The sequence below is a fragment of the Ovis aries genome, chromosome 21 (genome assembly GCF_016772045.2).
Source record: "Ovis aries strain OAR_USU_Benz2616 breed Rambouillet chromosome 21, ARS-UI_Ramb_v3.0, whole genome shotgun sequence".
Classification (NCBI taxonomy): Eukaryota; Metazoa; Chordata; class Mammalia; order Artiodactyla; family Bovidae; genus Ovis; species Ovis aries.
The window spans coordinates 18,309,381-18,327,168 of NC_056074.1; the positions used below are offsets into that span (position 1 = coordinate 18,309,381).

The 17,788-nt window shown below is 36.9% G+C and overlaps 1 protein-coding gene across 1 annotated transcript; it reads left to right on the forward strand.

Moving 5' to 3' along the window:
* Positions 1-358: 358 nt before the first annotated feature.
* On the forward strand, positions 359-16,214 carry LOC114110167 (ubiquitin-conjugating enzyme E2 variant 1-like). The gene is made up of 2 exons (XM_042238427.2): positions 359-471; positions 15,540-16,214. The coding sequence occupies exons 1-2, from the start codon at positions 359-361 to the stop codon at positions 15,865-15,867; spliced, it is 441 nt and encodes a 146-aa protein (XP_042094361.1). The 3' UTR covers positions 15,868-16,214.
* The last annotated feature ends 1,574 nt before the right edge of the window (positions 16,215-17,788 follow it).

Below are 17,788 nucleotides of genomic sequence, written 5' to 3' on the forward strand. Positions count from 1 at the left end.
AGTGATCATACCATCGTGATTATCTTGGTCATGAAGATCTTTTTTGTACAGTTCTTCTATGTATTCTTGCCACCTCTTCTTAATATCTTCTGCTTCTGTTATTGGGCTCTTATTCTGTAAAACTCACAGCAGGATATCTCTTAAGAATAAATGTTTCTTTTCTGCTTTAGAGCCAGTCATAATTCTTGCAAGACAAATTTAACAACCTCAAAGCTTTGGCCTTTATAAGCCCCTGACTCTTTTTTCTGAAATGCTTTTTCAGTTTTACTTAGGTCTATGTTCCCTGGATTGCAATTCCTAAGACCTCAAATAAATCTCTTTGTCCTCTCTAGCCTCCTGTTGATTTTTGTTCAACATTATGTGGTATCAGAAGTGGGACCTGAAGGGACTCATCACTGTCTCTACTGCAAGTAAAACACCTACAGGAGTCCTTTGTACTCTGTTGTCTCCTCATCAGTCTTGGATTATGAGGTAAGTGCGCTTGGTTCAAAACCTCCTATTTCGGTTGAGGTTCCAAGCCTTTATTTGGATATCCTCTGTTGCCAACATTTTCTGGGAAGAAACTCCTTCATCTTGGTGAAGACTCAGTTATGCTGTGTCTGTTTTTCAAGGCTCTGCCACTGGGCAGCTGCTGTCGAGTTCTCCACCTCATTTTGTTTCAAACATACATATTTTCCTCTTACGTGTCTGTTGCATTAGACTGAAGTCATCCACAATTATTCAAAATTGCTGACTCACTCAGGGCACTTTTGACATTCCTATGTCAATTAATACATCTGCTTATAGGAGAGGTTATGGCTAGAGAATGAATGGAAACTGTTGATTGAAAAGGTCCTTCTGATGACTTTTTTAGAGTAGGCATAAGCAGGCAAACAGATGCACAAAAGTTGGCTAAAGATCACAAATTCCCATTCTATTTCCTAAATGTATTGACTGATATGTTATTCAACAATGCATCCAGATGATGGCCTGATGAAAATATCCATAACTATTAAGGCCATTTTGAAAAAAACTAAGGGCCTGAAAAATAAAACTGCTAGTGTATTTAATTCTAGCTCTATGGCAGGATTACAGAATGACTTAAGTACAATATTCTTTAACATGGATTACTCTGAGATCCCATGAACTGACTACTCTAGCTGAACAGATTTATGGGGCTCTTGCCCAGAAATCTAAGTGGAAAACTATCAGAACCATGGATTCTCAGATCCCAATGGCTAAACTTATGAATATTCAAATGAAACAACTGTCCAGTCCCCTTGGTTGATAAAGCCTACTAATGGAATAATTAAAATTCAGTGAACAAAATTATTAATAGTTGAATCATTTAAGTTGCCTTGGCCAAGCACTATCTTTAATTTTGCTTAGTCTAAAATCTCCTTTAGGAAAAATTTGACTGTTGTCCTCCCCTACTACATACAGGCTTGTCAACTTCATGAGATTTTTCTTTAAATGTACCTTGTTCACTCAGTTTGTGAGATTACTGAAGGGGAGTCTAGAGAAGAGATCTGGTCATCTGTTAATTACTTATTCTTTGTTTCTACTTTTTTGATCTATGAAAAGGACCAACATCTTAGGCAAGGTATTGTATGATTGAAAGATTTGAAATATGAGCTAGGGCTAGAGATGAGTAGGGCACAGTGTCGCCTTAAGTTTATGACAAGATGAAGGGGGGGCTTGTGCAGAGAGCTCTTTCCTGCCAAAAACTGCTTACAGATATGCTTGTGGAAAGTCTTACACATTGTGGACATTACTGTTGGTAATCACTGATCTACAAAAGTTTGCTTCCTACTTTCTGAGATAAAAACATTTACATTTGGCTGACAGAAAGCATAATTAAAATAATATTATATGCATGTGCTTAGTGATGATTAAAATGCCTCATAATTAAAAAAAATGAAACTAGGCAATAATACCAGTGAAAAATTGATAATATAAATTTTTATTCAGAAGAGTTCATGTTATTTTTGGAATCAGGCTTTTAATTTGATTGAGCTTTTTACAACCTGTATAAAAAAAATGCATGAATTACAGTGTTCTCATTATTGAAAAGGCAGAAACATAGCAGTTTCTAAAAGATGACATTTAGCCAACACTCAATTCTGAAGGTATGCCAAATATATGTTGCAACAGGAGGACAAATGACTGAGAATTAAAATTTATATGTTACCCAGGCCAAAATCAAAGCCAAAGAACATCATCATAGATTGAACTTCTGAGAGCAAAAAAAAAAAAAAAAAGACTTTTCTGTCTTCATGAAACTGATCATGGATGTTGTACATTCTTCTGAGGTTTTTTCCTGTCATCTTTTCATGTAGATAAACTGATATTCTACTATTATTTCATGCTCACAAGAAGTAAAACACCTCAAAAATCTCTTAGCTACTGTCAGTCTAAATAAAATTAAATGACTAAAAATTCTGAAAGGTTGAAGAGGGCGAGGACAGGATGATATGGGAGAATGGCATTGAAACATGTGAATTATCATATGTGAAACGAATCGCTAGTCTAGGTTCGATGCATGATCCAGGGCGCTTGGGGCTGGTGCACTGGGACAAACCAGAAGGTTGGGATGGGGAGGGAGGTGGGAAGGGGGTTCAGGATGGGGAACACATGTATACCCATGGCGGATTCATGTCAATGTATGGCAAACCAATACAATATTGTAAAGTAAATAAATAAATAAAACTGAGATAAAAAATAAAAGATAAATGAAAAAAAAAAAAAGGAATAAAAGCTGGACTCAGAGTAGACTCTGCACCTCAGTCCAATAGAGGCTGCAGGTCCCTGACCCACTGCACTAGGAAAAAAAAAAGAAACGCAATTACACTAAGTAAATATATGAAAGTTGGAATCATGATTTAATAAATATCTATTAGTTTACCCTATTTTATTGCATATATGTTAATACATTTGTTGTTACTTTTTAAAAAAGTATTTAATATCTATTGCAAAGAGTCAGACATGGCTAAAGAGTTGAACACAACTGAACAACTGAACTGAACATCTATTACATGTATTTTACTTTATTGTTTATCTTTTGATTTCTCCCCTTGAATCAAGTTCTAGATGGGTGAAAACTTACGTCTCTCTTTCCTTTTGTAGCCAGTCTTCCTTATACATAGCAGAAGCTCACAAACAGTAATTTAATAGGAATAAAAGGAGTGTATCTTTGAACCAGTATTTTCCAATACATATTTTATGGTTTATAGAAGTATAAATGGATGATCCAAATGACTGAATTAATGCCAATTAAATTGGCCAAATCTCTGGTAACAGTTAAGAATATTTTATTGGTTTCTTCTTTAAATGGCCTAATATATTAATATGATTTTCAAGATGTGGTTTAGTATTTCCTTATTTCAAAACTTATTTGACTGCAGATGTTTACATCTATTTTTACCAATAGAATATATTATGCAGTTTTATAAACTCTTGAAAGGCTGCTACTTTGTAAATGTTTACAGGGATCTTGCTCTAACTAGAATAAAGCAATTTAAGTTTTATTTTAATTAGCCTTAGTGTAAAATGGGGTGGTTGTAGCAAAGCTAGATCAACAGGGTTTTTCCAATGCTGTTTATTTACAGTATCACATTTTGTGAAGTTATGTCTTAATTATTTATCTTTTATTATTAAAGTCCATCAGGTTTTCAATAAAAAGATTATCATAAACCTCAGTGCTATAAACTATCTGATACATTTTATTACTAAAAATAGATTTTCATTTAAATGCCATTTTATTACTAAAAATAGATTTTCATATAAATGCTTGTAACATTAAATGAGTTAAGAAATCAGGTAGTCTTAAAATATACTTTGTTTGAACCTATGTATAGCCTTTAGAGTTACAACAGAGTGTCTTTCAGAGTCTATTTGATTTAGAATCTAGGTTTAATCAAGCCTTTAGATTATAATTCAAATAGCACACATATGAATTAGAAAGCATATTTTAAAAGTTTTATTTATTATATATTTCATTATATACTCACATAAACAAATCAGATGAACAGCATTTTATCAGTTTGATTAGTTTATCTTAAACTAGCATCTTTGCATCTATGAGTCATGTTTTATTTTGGACTTCTTCAGAAGTAGATTTTGATATGCATATTAGTGAACAGTAAGTTTATTAGGGAACACCCTTGGGATCATTGCTGGTAGAATGAAAATGGGGGCAGAATTGGACAGAGAAGTTGGGCCACAATGCTGTTTCATTGGATAACTCAGTTTATTTTATAAAGAACTCTGAAGCTGAGACAATCCTTAAGAGATATCCTGAGTTGAGGAAAGGGCCCAGAACTTGATATTCCCACATCCAGTAGTCGCTGAATGCATTCTTCCCAGCAAGGGATATGTTCTTGAACAGAACAGCTCATTTCCTTTGAGGTGATTCTTCAAGTGGACTCAGAACTGAAGCTTGTTCAGCTGCATTTCCAGCAGCCAAGATTAAAGCTGTCCATTTCTGAAAAGAAATATGAGAAGGAGATATTAGTATCTAACCCTGTAAACTTTTGAGTAGTTTAAATCTACTTTTTTACATAGTGAAAACAACTCCTCCAAGAGTCCAGTGAGCCTGCTTTCCTGGGAGCAACTTAGAAGATACAAGATTAGAGAGACTGCACGCCCTTTCACTGCAGCTGGATCGGACATACAAGAACAGTGAAGTCATGTCCCTATACTGTATACTCAGCTAGTCTATCACCTCTGGTGGTTTTGTGGCTTATGTGTCACAGAGTCATGTATTAGAGACCCAAACTCCTTATCACCATGACTCTTTTTTGTTAAGCCATACTTGCTTCTCTTGTCATTTACCATAAAAAGTGAGCTAAGGCATACCAAAATGCATCCAAATGAATCAACTGGGCGCCAATACATATTCTTCCCAGCCTAATGTGCATAACGGTGTCCGTACCTCCTTGCCAAGGGAACAATTCCTCTTCTTACCTGCTGGATCACTGGCTTAAGAACCCTAGAGTGTTGAAGCCACAGCCATAGCTTTTGACTCAGTGGGTCTCTTGTTTTTCTCCTGGAAAAAATGTATTTCCTTTTTGGGAAATAGGACCTTGAAATCTATAGAACCTAGAGTTGCAGAAACAGAAAGAACAAAAATCCCCAAATAAGTCAGTGAGGTTAAGGGTATGTGGGTCACTCCTGTGTCTACCCTTGGTTCCTATACTGTATATTCTATTTACTGGCAATACAGCACTGCATAAAATTCAAGTTGATTTAAGTTGTTCACTGAATCCTTAGGGATAGCAAAGCACCCTAGCCAAGTATTGACACTAACCTAATTCTTTAGCTTTGCCTCCAAAAGGCATTCAGAGAAGTTTTTAACGTTGGCATACTCTAGGTTCTGGAATATATGATATGAGCAGTAAATACCATGATCATCTACCTACTTTTGTGCATTCTTTGCTAATTTTTGTGGTTCCTGTGGTTTCATATAATGTGATATGTGATCTCATATGGATGGATCAGACATCCCCTAAGCCCTTAGATGATCGTTCTGGTTGATATCAAAGTCAAACATATATTTAGATCGTGTGCCTATCTCTGTCAGAATGAATGTTAGCCTCTTTAAGAGTAGAACGGGTCAGGTGAAGTGAATTTAGCAAGTATGCAGTTGATTTTTTCAAAGGATCACACTGTATTAGGAACTTGGGTTAAGTTCTGTTGCTGGCAGTAGTAACAAGAGCTAAAATTACCTTCATAAGTAGAAACCCATGGCATTGGACCTATGCATAACCTCCATAGCTGCATAAATGTGCCAATATATGCAGATAAATGTGCCAATTATATCAGTTTTGGGTCATGGATTTCAACAGGCCAAATAATATTGTCTACCTGTTTTTAGTGTCCCTTCTGTGAAGATGCTTCCCACTGAACATCACCTTGTAACACAAAGATCCTCTTATCGACTATTTTACTTGTGTTACCAGAAGCATATAAAAACAACAAACACAGAAAGCCATATCTTATGATCTGCCCCTCCATATTCTGTTATTCAAAAGAACAGGCAGTTAAAGGAGTAATGAGAATAATTTCTACTAGATTGTTTTCTTCCTAGTGTATTTGATAATTTTTATACATTTATTAATCTTTTAACAAATATACAAGCTAAGAGCACACAAAGACCATACATTTGATATTTATTTGACATTTACTATGTAGACTTCATCTTTATATGTAGACTTCATCTTTATAATGTCAGGTTATTTTTAACAGATAATGGCAGTTCTGCTAACTATAAGGAGAAAGCAATGGCAACCCACTCCAGTATTCCTACCTGGAGAATCCCATGGATGGAGGAGCTTGGTGGGCTACAGTCCACGGGGTCAAAGAGTCGGACACGACTGAGTGACGTCACTTTCACTTTCAGGTAGACTTCGAGGGTGTTTTATTTTTTGTTTTTTTTTTTTTTAAACCAGCCTTAAATTAATGAGATTTCATACATTATGAACAGAATCTGAAGATGTTAGGAGACTAATAATTTATAGTTAGCTGCTGCTGCTGCTAAGTCGCTTCAGTCGCGTCCGACTCTGTGCGACCCCATAGATAGCAGCCCACCAGGCTGCCCCATCCTTGGGATTCTCCAGGCAAGAACATTGGAGTGGGTTGTCATTTCCTTCTCCAATACGTGAAAGTGAAGTCACTCAGTCATGTCCAACTCTTAGCGACCCCGTGGACTGCAGCCTACCAGGCTCCTCCGCCCATGGGATTTTCCAGGCAAAGTACTGGAGTGGGTTGCCATTGCTTTCTCCTTATAGTTAGCAGAATTGCCTTATCTGTTAAAAATAACCTGACATTATAAAGATGAAAAAATAACTTTTGCTGCAGCAAAGGGAAAAAATGTGTTATGAAGATTTAAAAAGTTGACAATATAAAACATTTTTGAAATATACCTCAGTTTTGATTTAAAAATCAGTTGAAAATATGCGATGAACCCTTAAGTTTTTTGTAAGTGCTGTCAATATAAACTGTTTTTTTTTTTTTTCAGGTAGATGTGTTTTCAACAGTTAATTCTTGCTCTTTTTCAGCATTTAAGTAAAATCTGGAAAGCCATATACTGTTTAAAAAATTATAAAATTAAAGCTGCTTCCTCTATTTTTAATCTATATGGCTTTGAAATTACGAGTTGCTCCAACTCATATTAAAATGTTACATGAATGAAAGCTGTGAATATAGCATTTTATCTTTTAAATATTGAATATTTAAAATAACCTGGTATATGACAAATAGAGAACACAAAAGTCACAACTAAAATAGGGATTTTACTTCAGATTTTATTTAATCATCATGAAGTGTTTATAATGTGTGTTGGGGAGGGGAGAGGGACTGTATGGAGCACAGACTAATAAAATACACAGTCTTTGTTCTCCGAAAGATTATAGTAATCTAACATAGAAAGGGTTTTCCTGGTAACTTAGGCGGTAAAGAATCTGACTGCAATGCAGGAGAACCGGGGTTGATCCCTGAATCACGAAGATCCCCTGGGGAAAGGAATGGCTAGCCACTCCAGTATTTCTGCCTGGGAAATTCCATGGACAGAGGAGCTTGGTGGGCTGCAATCTGTGGTGTTGCAAAGAGTCTGACATGACTGAGTGACTAACACTTTCACTTTTCAACATAGAAAACATTTTATTATTGAACCTCTTTCTTTTTTCTTTTCCCTGTCTCCCTTCATTTATTTTTCCTTTTACTAAAATTTAATATTTACTGATTCCCAGAGAGTTGGCATAGCTGTGATACTGAGAAATTACTTCAGGTTTGGACAGAGGTCTAGCTTGTCTGGTCAATCGTTCTGATCCTTCCTTAGCCTGAGGACTGAGCCCCCTTTCATCCTCAGAAGAGAGACATGATACCCTACACTTCTAAAGCAGGTGTGGCAGCTTTTGTGCTGGGGAACAGATGCTATGGAAAGACAGATATTTAGAAAATGTCAAGAGGTGAGCATATAGTGCTAAAAAACATAAAGAAGACGAAGTAAATGGCAGATATCCATGTTCATGAATTAGAAAGTTCATTATTTTTAAGGGGTCAGTAGTTTTCAAATTAGTCTTAGATTTTACACCATCTTATTCAAATTATCAGCAGGATTTTTAATAGGAAATTAAAGACTGATTCTACAATGTATACAGAAATTAAAAAATAATAATAATTCAAGTAGCCAAAACAAAAAATCTAAAAGCAAAAATGTAAGGTTAAGAGTTAATTATATTGAAATCCAATATAAACGAACAGTGATTAAGATTGTGAGCTAGAAGTAGACAAATACAAAATGAGAAAATAGAGTTCAATTGATCACATACATGGTCAGTTAATTTTCAGCAAAGTACCTGCAGTTTGACGGGTCCCCAAGATTATATTCAGAATTAATAATTTGTTAGAAGAACTCATAGAGCTCAGTGAAATTGTTAAACTCACAGTTATGCTTTATTACAATGGAAATATACACATTAAAATCTCAGTGGGTAAAGATACATAGGGCAGGTCCCAGAAGAGTTCTAGGCGCAAGCTTCCCATTGTTTTCCTTCAGTGGAGTCATTTGCACAGTGTTTGTTTCTCCCAGAATGGAGTACTGGCAAATACAGAAGCTTATTTAATCCATGATGTCCTAGACTTGTATCCGGCACCAGTGAAATATGTATGACAGACCACCTCTGTGACGGCCCTTAGTCTTCAGTGCCTCCAGAGGTCCAGATGATGCTACATGGTCCAAAGTTATCATTGTAAAATGCATTGCTGGTGTAGACTGTCAGGCATAACCCAAGGTTCCCAGGTAAACAAAGCCACTTTTATCAGCTAGGACATTCCATGAGATCACCTTCGAGGAGTTCGATAAGGCCAAACATTTTTTTGTTTTGTTTTTTGAACATGACTAATTTTTTACTGCACAATTCCATGGTAATTAAATTGAGAAAATAAAGTCTTTTATAATAAATAGCTCTTGGATATATGTCCTTGTGGAAGAAATGAAGCTTGAGCTCCATCTCACACTGTACACAGAATATAATCCCAAATCTATCAGAAGCATAATATAAAATTAAAATTATAAAGTTCCTAAGAGTATATATGGCAAAATTTTATGACTTTGAGTTAGGGAAATAATTTTTAGCAAACAAAAATAATAATTATATAAGAAACATGATTGAGAACTTATTTCATTAAAAAATATCTTCAAATACAATTGTAAAAATTAAAAAGAAAATCAGATAGAAAATACTTGTGTTATGTGTAGCTTACAAATTCCTTGTATCCAGAATACAGAAAATTTACAGCTCAGTGATCCTGAAAAGATAAATACACCAATCAAAACAAAAAATATTTGAGCATGTATTTTAAAAATATTTCATAAATGAATAATAAAACAATTAGTCATTGGGAAAATGCAAATTCAAACCACATTGAAAAGATCAACAATACCAACTGTTAGCAAGAACATAGAGGGGCTGAATTTTCTAATGTTATTTTTGCTGTTTAGTTACTAAGTTATGTCTAAGTATTTGTGATCCCATGAACTGCAGCATGCAAAGCTTCCCTGTCCTTCACTATCTCTCAGAGTTTCCTCAAACTCATATCCATTAAGTCAGTGATATTATCAATCATCTCATCCTGTGTTGCCCCCTTCCCCTCCTGCCCTCAATCTTTCCCAGCATCAGGGTCTTTCCAGTGAGTCAGTTCTTCGCCTCAGGTGGCCAAAGTATTGGAGCTTCAGCTTCAGTATCAGGCCTTCTCATTAATATTCAGGGCTGATTTCCTTTAGAATTGATTTGATCTGCTTGCTGTCCAAGTGACTCTCAAGAATCTTCTCCAGTACCACAATTCAAAAAGCATCAATTCAAAGGAGTGCAAAATCATACTGCCTCTTGGGGAAAAAGTTTGTTTCTTTGAGAATTAAATATACATTGATCATAATACCCAGCAGTTCTTACCTAGAAGAAACAAAGACATATATTCACAAAAATATTTTTTATAAAATACATACAACCACTTTATTTGTAACAACCTACCATTGGAAACAAACTGCATTTCGATCATTAGATGAGTGTATACACAAACTGAGGCATGTTCACACAGTGGAATATCACACCTCAATAAAAATAAGATATCACCATTTGCAATGACATAATTGCATCTCTAAAACATTTTATTAAATGAAAATAGTGTGGTGAGGGAAAGACTGGATCAAAAGATAGCATACTGTATGACTTTTTTATATGAATTTCTAGAACAGAAGATAGTAGTGACATAAAACAGTTGGTGATTATCTGATTTCATGGAGGGTGCATAGCAAAGAAGAATGAGAGAACATTGATGTTTGTTGGATTATTCAATAAATGTCATCCTGTCTGATGGTGTTATATATGTGTGTGTGTATATATATATATATATATATATATATATATATATACCACTGTTACTTTTCTGTCTAATTGCCCTACCAATTATTGGAAGCGGATTTTGAAGTATCTACCAATAAATGTAGATTTATCTATTCCTTCTTTCACATCTTTACATTTTTGTTTTATTATTTTGAAACTGGTGTATACATATATAGGAGTGCTGTATCTTCTTGATATATTAATTATTCCATCATTATCTAATGCCCATTTTGTCCCTAGTAATTTTATATGCTTGAAATCCACTTACATAATATTACTGTAGACTTCTAAATTATTACTTGAACTATATATATATATTTTAAAATTTGTGTTCTTTCAAATGTTTATGTCTTTACTGAAGTAGGTTCTACAGACAGCATAGAGGTGGGTAATCTTTTTTATCCAGTCTATGAATCTCTAACTTGTTCTTGGTGTTTTTAGATAATTTACAAATAATTATTGATATGTCAAATTTATTATGTATTTTACTTTGCCCTCTACTTCTCATTGAACTGATTCTTTTACTTACCTTCTTGTGATTTACTTGAATATTTTTAGCATTCTATTGTAATTGATGAATATATTGCTTTTCATAGATTTCATGATTGTTCTCAATATTCATATTATTACAACCTAACATATATGACTATATCAGCACTTTTAGTGAAGTGTAGCCACCTTACTTTTGTTCAGGTCACCTACCTCTCCCTAATTTTACAACATAATTATATAAGTACCATTGTCTATTTCTTCACTTTTTATATTGGGATCAAATGAAAAAAGGGGGGAAAAAAGAATAATGCAGTATACTAAGTGTATTTCTTTGATTGGAACTGTGTTGTCTTATTTCTGTGCACTTGAGAACTTTATGCACTGTGGCTTTACCATTTAGAGAGGATTAAAAATCCATACCTTGTCATATCATTTAGAAGCTCATGTATTAGGTGTTATCTTTGATTATATGGAAAATACTTTTTGTAATTTGCAACACTATTTGTTCCAGGAATATTATATATAATTGAACGAACAACTTATCTCTACTTAATCTATCTAAACCTGCTTATGCTATAATGGATGAGTATGAAGTAATAAATTTGCAGGTTTTCAAAAGAAAATATACAGCTTTTGAGTCCAAGGTAAACAGCACTCTTCCATTAATAAAGTTTTAGACAATATTTCAGTTCAGTTCAGTTGCTTAGTCGTGTCCGACTCTTTGTGACCCCATGAACCACAGCATGTCAGGCCTCCCTGTCCATAACCAACTCTCAGATTACTCAAACTCATGTCCATTGAGTCGGTGATGCCATTCAACCATCTCGTCCTCTGTCATCCCCTTCTTCCCCTGCCCTCAATCTTTCCCAGTATCAGGGTCTTTTCCAATGAGTCAGCTCTTCGCATCAGATGGCCAAAGTATTGTAGTTTCAGCTTCAACATCAATCCTTCTAATGAACACCCAGGACTGATCTCCTTTAGGATGGACTGGTTGGATCTCCTTGCAGTCCAAGGGACTCTCAAGAATCTTGTCCAATACCACAGTTCAAAAGCATCAATTCTGCAGCGTTCAGCTGTCTTTATAATCCAACTGTCACATCCATACATGATTACTGGAAAAACCATAGCCTTGAGCGGCGGTCCTAAGATGGCGGAGGAATAGGAAGGGGAGACCACTTTCTCCCTCACAAATTCCTCAAAAGAACATTTCAATGCTGAGAAAACTCCACAAAACAACTTCTGAATGCTGGCAGAGGACATCAGGCACCCAGAAAAGCAGATCATTGTCTTTAAAAACAGGTAGGAAAAAGTATAAAATATGAAAAAAGAGACAAAGGAGGTGGGGAGGGAGCTCCGTCCTGGGAAGGGAGGCCCGTCCCGGGAAGGGAATTTTAAGAAGAGAGGTTTCCAAACACCAGGAAACACTCTCCTTGCAGAGTCTGTGGCGAGCCTTGGAAGCACAGAGGGCAACATAACAGGAAGGAAAAATAAATAAATAATTAAAACCAACAGATTACAAGCCCAACAGTAACTCCCCCCAGTGGAAAAGCAGCACAGATGCCTGCATCCACCACTAACAAGTGGGGGCAGGGCAGGGAGGCACGGGAGGCGTGGGCTGCAGTGCTTTGTAAGAATCAGGCCGGAACGCCCCGCATGTAATCAGAATGAACCAACTTGGGCTAGCAAACCAGACTGTGGGATAGCTACCACGCGAAAAGCTTGAACATAAGACACTGCCAGGACCGAGCACAGAACAAAGGATGGAATGGAAATAGCCAGCTAGCAGACCATCCCCCACTGGGGTCAGGCAGCCAGAGCCGTAAGGGCTGGAAAGGGGCAATCGCAGCCCCAGAGAGACGTTACCTACCAAACTGCTGCAGGCTTCTTTGCTAAGACTTCTGAGGGTGCTGAACAGTCACCATCTGCCTCACAAGGGGTGCCAGCGGTACACCCAGAAAACTGAGCAGCCAGAGACAGGAAAGGCGACAAGTCGCAGCAACCGCGCTCACCAAACACCTGAGCTACTCGGACCTGGGAAGGGCACAAAACGCAGTCCCAACCAAATCTGTGCCTCTGAGGGCTACCTGAGAGCCGAACCTGAGTGGCTTAGACCAGGGAGGTGCACACAGCCTAGGGCCGGCGGAGCAAGGTAGAGCTGGAGCGGTTTGTGCACTGCAAGCAGGGACAGGCCCAGCGGGGCTGAAACACTGCGTGCGCATGACAGTGTTATTTGTTTGCAGCATCCCTTCCTCCCCACAGCGCGACTGAACAAGTGAGCCTAAAAAAAAAAAAAGTGTCCACCACCGCCACCCCTGTGTCAGGATGGAAATCAGACACTGAAGAGACCAGCAAACAGAAGAAGTTAAACAGAGGGAACCGCCTTGGAAGTGACCCCACACTGCCCACAACACCAGAGAAAGGGCCAGATATATCTTTACTATTTTTACAATCATTCCTTTTTATTTATTTATTTATTTATTTATTTTTGCTTTTTATTTTTTGTTGATGCTGTTGTGGGGTTGTTTTTTCTTCTATTTTTTTTCTAACTTTTTAAAATTGTTAAGTCATCTATTTCTCTTCTAATTTTTATTTCTATAACCTACTATTACTTTTCAAAAAAAAACCTCTTATTTTTTAAAGCAAACACCATATATAGTCTTTGTGTGGTTGTTGGTGGTGTTTTTTTAATAATTCTTGTAGCTTTTTTTTTTTTTAGTTTTCTTTTTTTTTTTCTTTTTTCCTTCTTCTTCTTTTCTTTAATATTGTATTTTTGAAAATCCAACCTCTACTATAGATTTCTAATCTTTGCTTTTTGGTTTTTGTTGTCAATTTTGTACATTTAAAAACCCAAATTTCACTACCCAATTTTACCTGAGAGCGAGATTACTGGCTGGACCACTCTCTCCTTTGGACTCTCCTTTTTCTCCACCAGGTGGCCTCTGTCTCTTCCCTTCCCCTTCTCTTCTCTATCCAACTCTGTGAATCTCTGTGTGTTCCAGACGGTGGAGAACACCTAAGGAACTTGTTACTGGCTGGATTTGTCTCTCTCCTTTTCATTTCCCTCTTTTATCCTCCTGGCCACCTCTGTCTACTTCCTCCCTCTCCTCTTCCTTGTGTAACTCTGTGAATACTTCTGAGCGGTCCAGACTATGGAACGCACATAAGGAAGTGATTACTGGCTAGCTTGCTCTCTCCTCTTTTGATCCAACCACATCTCATTCCAGTCACCTCTAACTACCCCCTCCCTCTTCTCTTTTCCATGTAACTCAGTGAACCTCTCTGAGTGTCCCTCAATGTGGAGAAACTTTTCATCTTTAACCTAGATGTTTTATCATCAGTGCTGTATATATGGAGAAGTCTAGAGGCTACTGTAAAAATAAAACTGAAAATCAGAAGCAGGAGGCTTAAGTCCAAAGCCTGAGAACATCAGAGAACCCCTGAATTCAGGGAACATTAATCAATAGGAGCTCATCAAATGCCTCCATACATACCTACACTGAAACCAAGCTCCACCCAAGGGCCAACAAGTTCCAGAGCAAGACATATGCAAATTCTCCAGCAACACAGGAACACACCCCTGAGCTTCAATATACAGGCAGCTCAAAGTTACTCCAAAACCATTGATGTCTCATAACCCATTACTGATCACTCCATTGCACTCCAGAGAGAAGAAACCCAGCTCCACCCACCAGAACTCCAACACAAGCCTCCCTAACCAGGAAACCTTGACAAGCCACTGATACAACCCCACCCACAGTGAGGAAGCTCCATATAAAGAGGACTCCACAAATTCCCAGAATATAGAAAGGCCACCCCAAACGCAGCAATATAACCAAGATGAAGAGACAGAGGAATACTCAGCAGGTAAAGGAACAGGAGAAATGCCCACCAAACCAAACAAAAGAGGAAGAGATAGGGAATCTACCTGAGAAAGAATTCCAAAAATTGATAGTGAAAATGATCCAAAATCTTGAAATCAAAATGGAATCACAGATAAATAGCCTGGAGACAAGGATTGAGAAGATGCAAGAAAGGTTTAACAAGGACCTAGAATAAATAAAAAAGAGTCAATATATAATGAATAACACAATAAATGAGATCAGAAACACTCTGGAGGCAACAAAGTAGAATAACGGAGGCAGAAGACAGGATTAGTGAAATAGAAGATAGAATGGTAGAAATAATGAATCAGAGAGGAAAAAAGAAAAACGAATTAAAAGAAATGAAGACAATGTCAGAGACCTCCAGGACAACATGAAACACTCCAACATTCGAATTATAGGAGTCCCAGAAGAAGACAAAAAGAAAGACCATGAGAAAATCCTTGAGGAGATAATAGTTGAAAACTTCCCTAAAATGGGGAAAGAAATAATCACCCAAGTCCAAGAAACCCAGAGAGTTCCAAATAGGATGAACCCAAGGCAAAACACCCCAAGACACATGTTAATCAAATTAACAAAGATCAAACACAAAGAACAAATATTAAAAGCAGCAAGGGAAAAACAACAAATAACACACAAGGGGAATCCCATAAGGATAACAGCTGATCTTTCAATAGAAACTCTTCAGGCAAGGAGGGAATGGCAAGACATATTAAAGTTATGAAAGAAAATAACCTACAGCCCAGATTACTGTACCCAGCAAGGATCTCATTCAAATATGAAGGAGAGGCCGGCCTTTGAGCGACAGCGACACAAGATGGCAGCCACCACGGGCTTGGACAATTTATGAAAACCGAATATACAGCCTTAAAATAGAATGTGGACCTAAATACCCAGAAGCACCCCCCTTTGTAAGATTTGTAACAAAAATTAATATGAATGGAGTTAATAGTTCTAATGGAGTGGTGGACCCAAGAGCCATATCAGTGCTAGCAAAATGGCAGAATTCGTATAGCATCAAAGTTGTCCTGCAAGAGCTTCGGCGCCTAATGATGTCTAAAGAAAATATGAAACTTCCTCAGCCGCCTGAAGGACAGTGTTACAGCAATTAATCAAAAAGAAAAACCACAGAGGCTTTGGCTTTCTAACATGGAAGAAGCTTTACACAGGGCTCTCACTGGGCCATCCTTTGAGTCCACTCGGGTCTGGTTCAGAAGCTGACAACTGGAGCGAAAAGAGCCTTGAATCCGGTGCATACTTTGGTTTGGGTGCTGCTGCTTCTCCCGGCCCTCAGCAGGGATCACGAAAGACCTCGGTGTGCACGGCAGATCCCCGAAATTCCTGGCGAATCGCTGCATTTTTCCACTTTTCTGTTCAGGACCACTAAATGCTGAGATGTGGATGCCTACCGAAATAAAATCAATTCATTGTGCAAAAAAAAAAAAAAAAAAAATATGAAGGAGAAATCAAAAGCTTTACAGACAAGCAAAAGCTGAGAGAATTCAGCACCACCAAACGAGCTCTCCAACAAATTCTAAAGGATATTCTCTAGACAGGAAACACAAAAAGGATGTATAATTCTGAACCCAAAACAATAAAGTAAATGGTAATGGGATCATACTTATCAATAATTACCTTAAACGTAAATGGGTTGAATGCCCCAACCAAAAGGCAAAGACTGGCTGAATGGATACAAAAGCAAGACCCCTCTATATGCTGCTTACAAGAGACCCACCTCAAAACAAGGGACACATACAGACTGAAAATGAAGGGCTGGAAAAAGATATTCTACACAAATAGAGACCAAAAGAAAGCAGGAGTGGCAATACTCATATCCGATAAAATAGACTTTAAAACAAAGGCTGTGAAAAGAGACAAAGAAGGCCACTACATAATGATCAAAGGATTAATCCAAGAAGAAGATATAACAATTATAAATATATATGCACACAACATAGGAGCACTGCAATATGTAAGACAAATGCTAACAAGTATGAAACGGGAAATTAACAGTAACGCAATAATAGCAGGACACTTTAATACCCCACTCACACCTATGGACAGATCAACTAAACAGAAAATTAACAAAGAAAGGCAAACTTTAAATGAAACAATAGACCAGTTAGACCTAATTGATATCAATAGGACATTTCACCCCAAAACAATGAATTTCACCTTTTTCTCAAGTGCTCACAGAACCTTCTCCAGGATAGATCACATCCTGGGCCATAAATCTAACTTTGATAAATTAAAAAAAAATCGAAATCATTCCAAGCATCTTTTCTGACCATAATGCATTAAGATTAGATCTCAATTACAGGAGAAAAACTATTAAAAATTCCAACATATGAAGGCTGAACAACACGCTTCTGAATAACCAACAAATCACAGAATAAATCAAAAAAGAAATCAAAATATGCATAGAAACTAATGAAAATGAAAACACAACAACCCAAAACCTGTGGGACACTATAAAAGCAGTGCTAAAAGGAAAGTTCATAGCAATATAGGCATGCCTCAAGAAACAAGAAAAAAGTCAAATAAATAACCTAACTCTACAACTAAAGCAACTAGAAAAGGAAGAAATGGAGAACCCCAGAGTTAGTAGAAGGAAAGAAATCTTAAAAATTAGGGCAGAAATAAATGCAAAAGAAACAAAAGAGACCATAGCAAAAATCAACAAAGCCAAAAGCTGGTTCTTTGAAAGGATAAATAAAATTGACAAACCATTAGCCAGACTCATCAAGAAACAAAGAGAGAAAAATCAAATCAATAAAATTAGAAATGAAAATGGAGAGATCACAACAGACAACACAGAAATACAAAGGATCATAAGAGACTACTATCAGCAATTATATGCCAATAAAATGGACAACGTGGAAGAAATGGACAAATTCTTAGAAAAGTACAACTTTCGGAAACTAAACCAGGAAGAAAAAGAAAATCTTCACAGACCCATCACAAAGATGGAAATTGAAACTTTAATCAATCTTCCAGCAAACAAAAGCCCAGGTCCAGACGGCTTCACAGCTG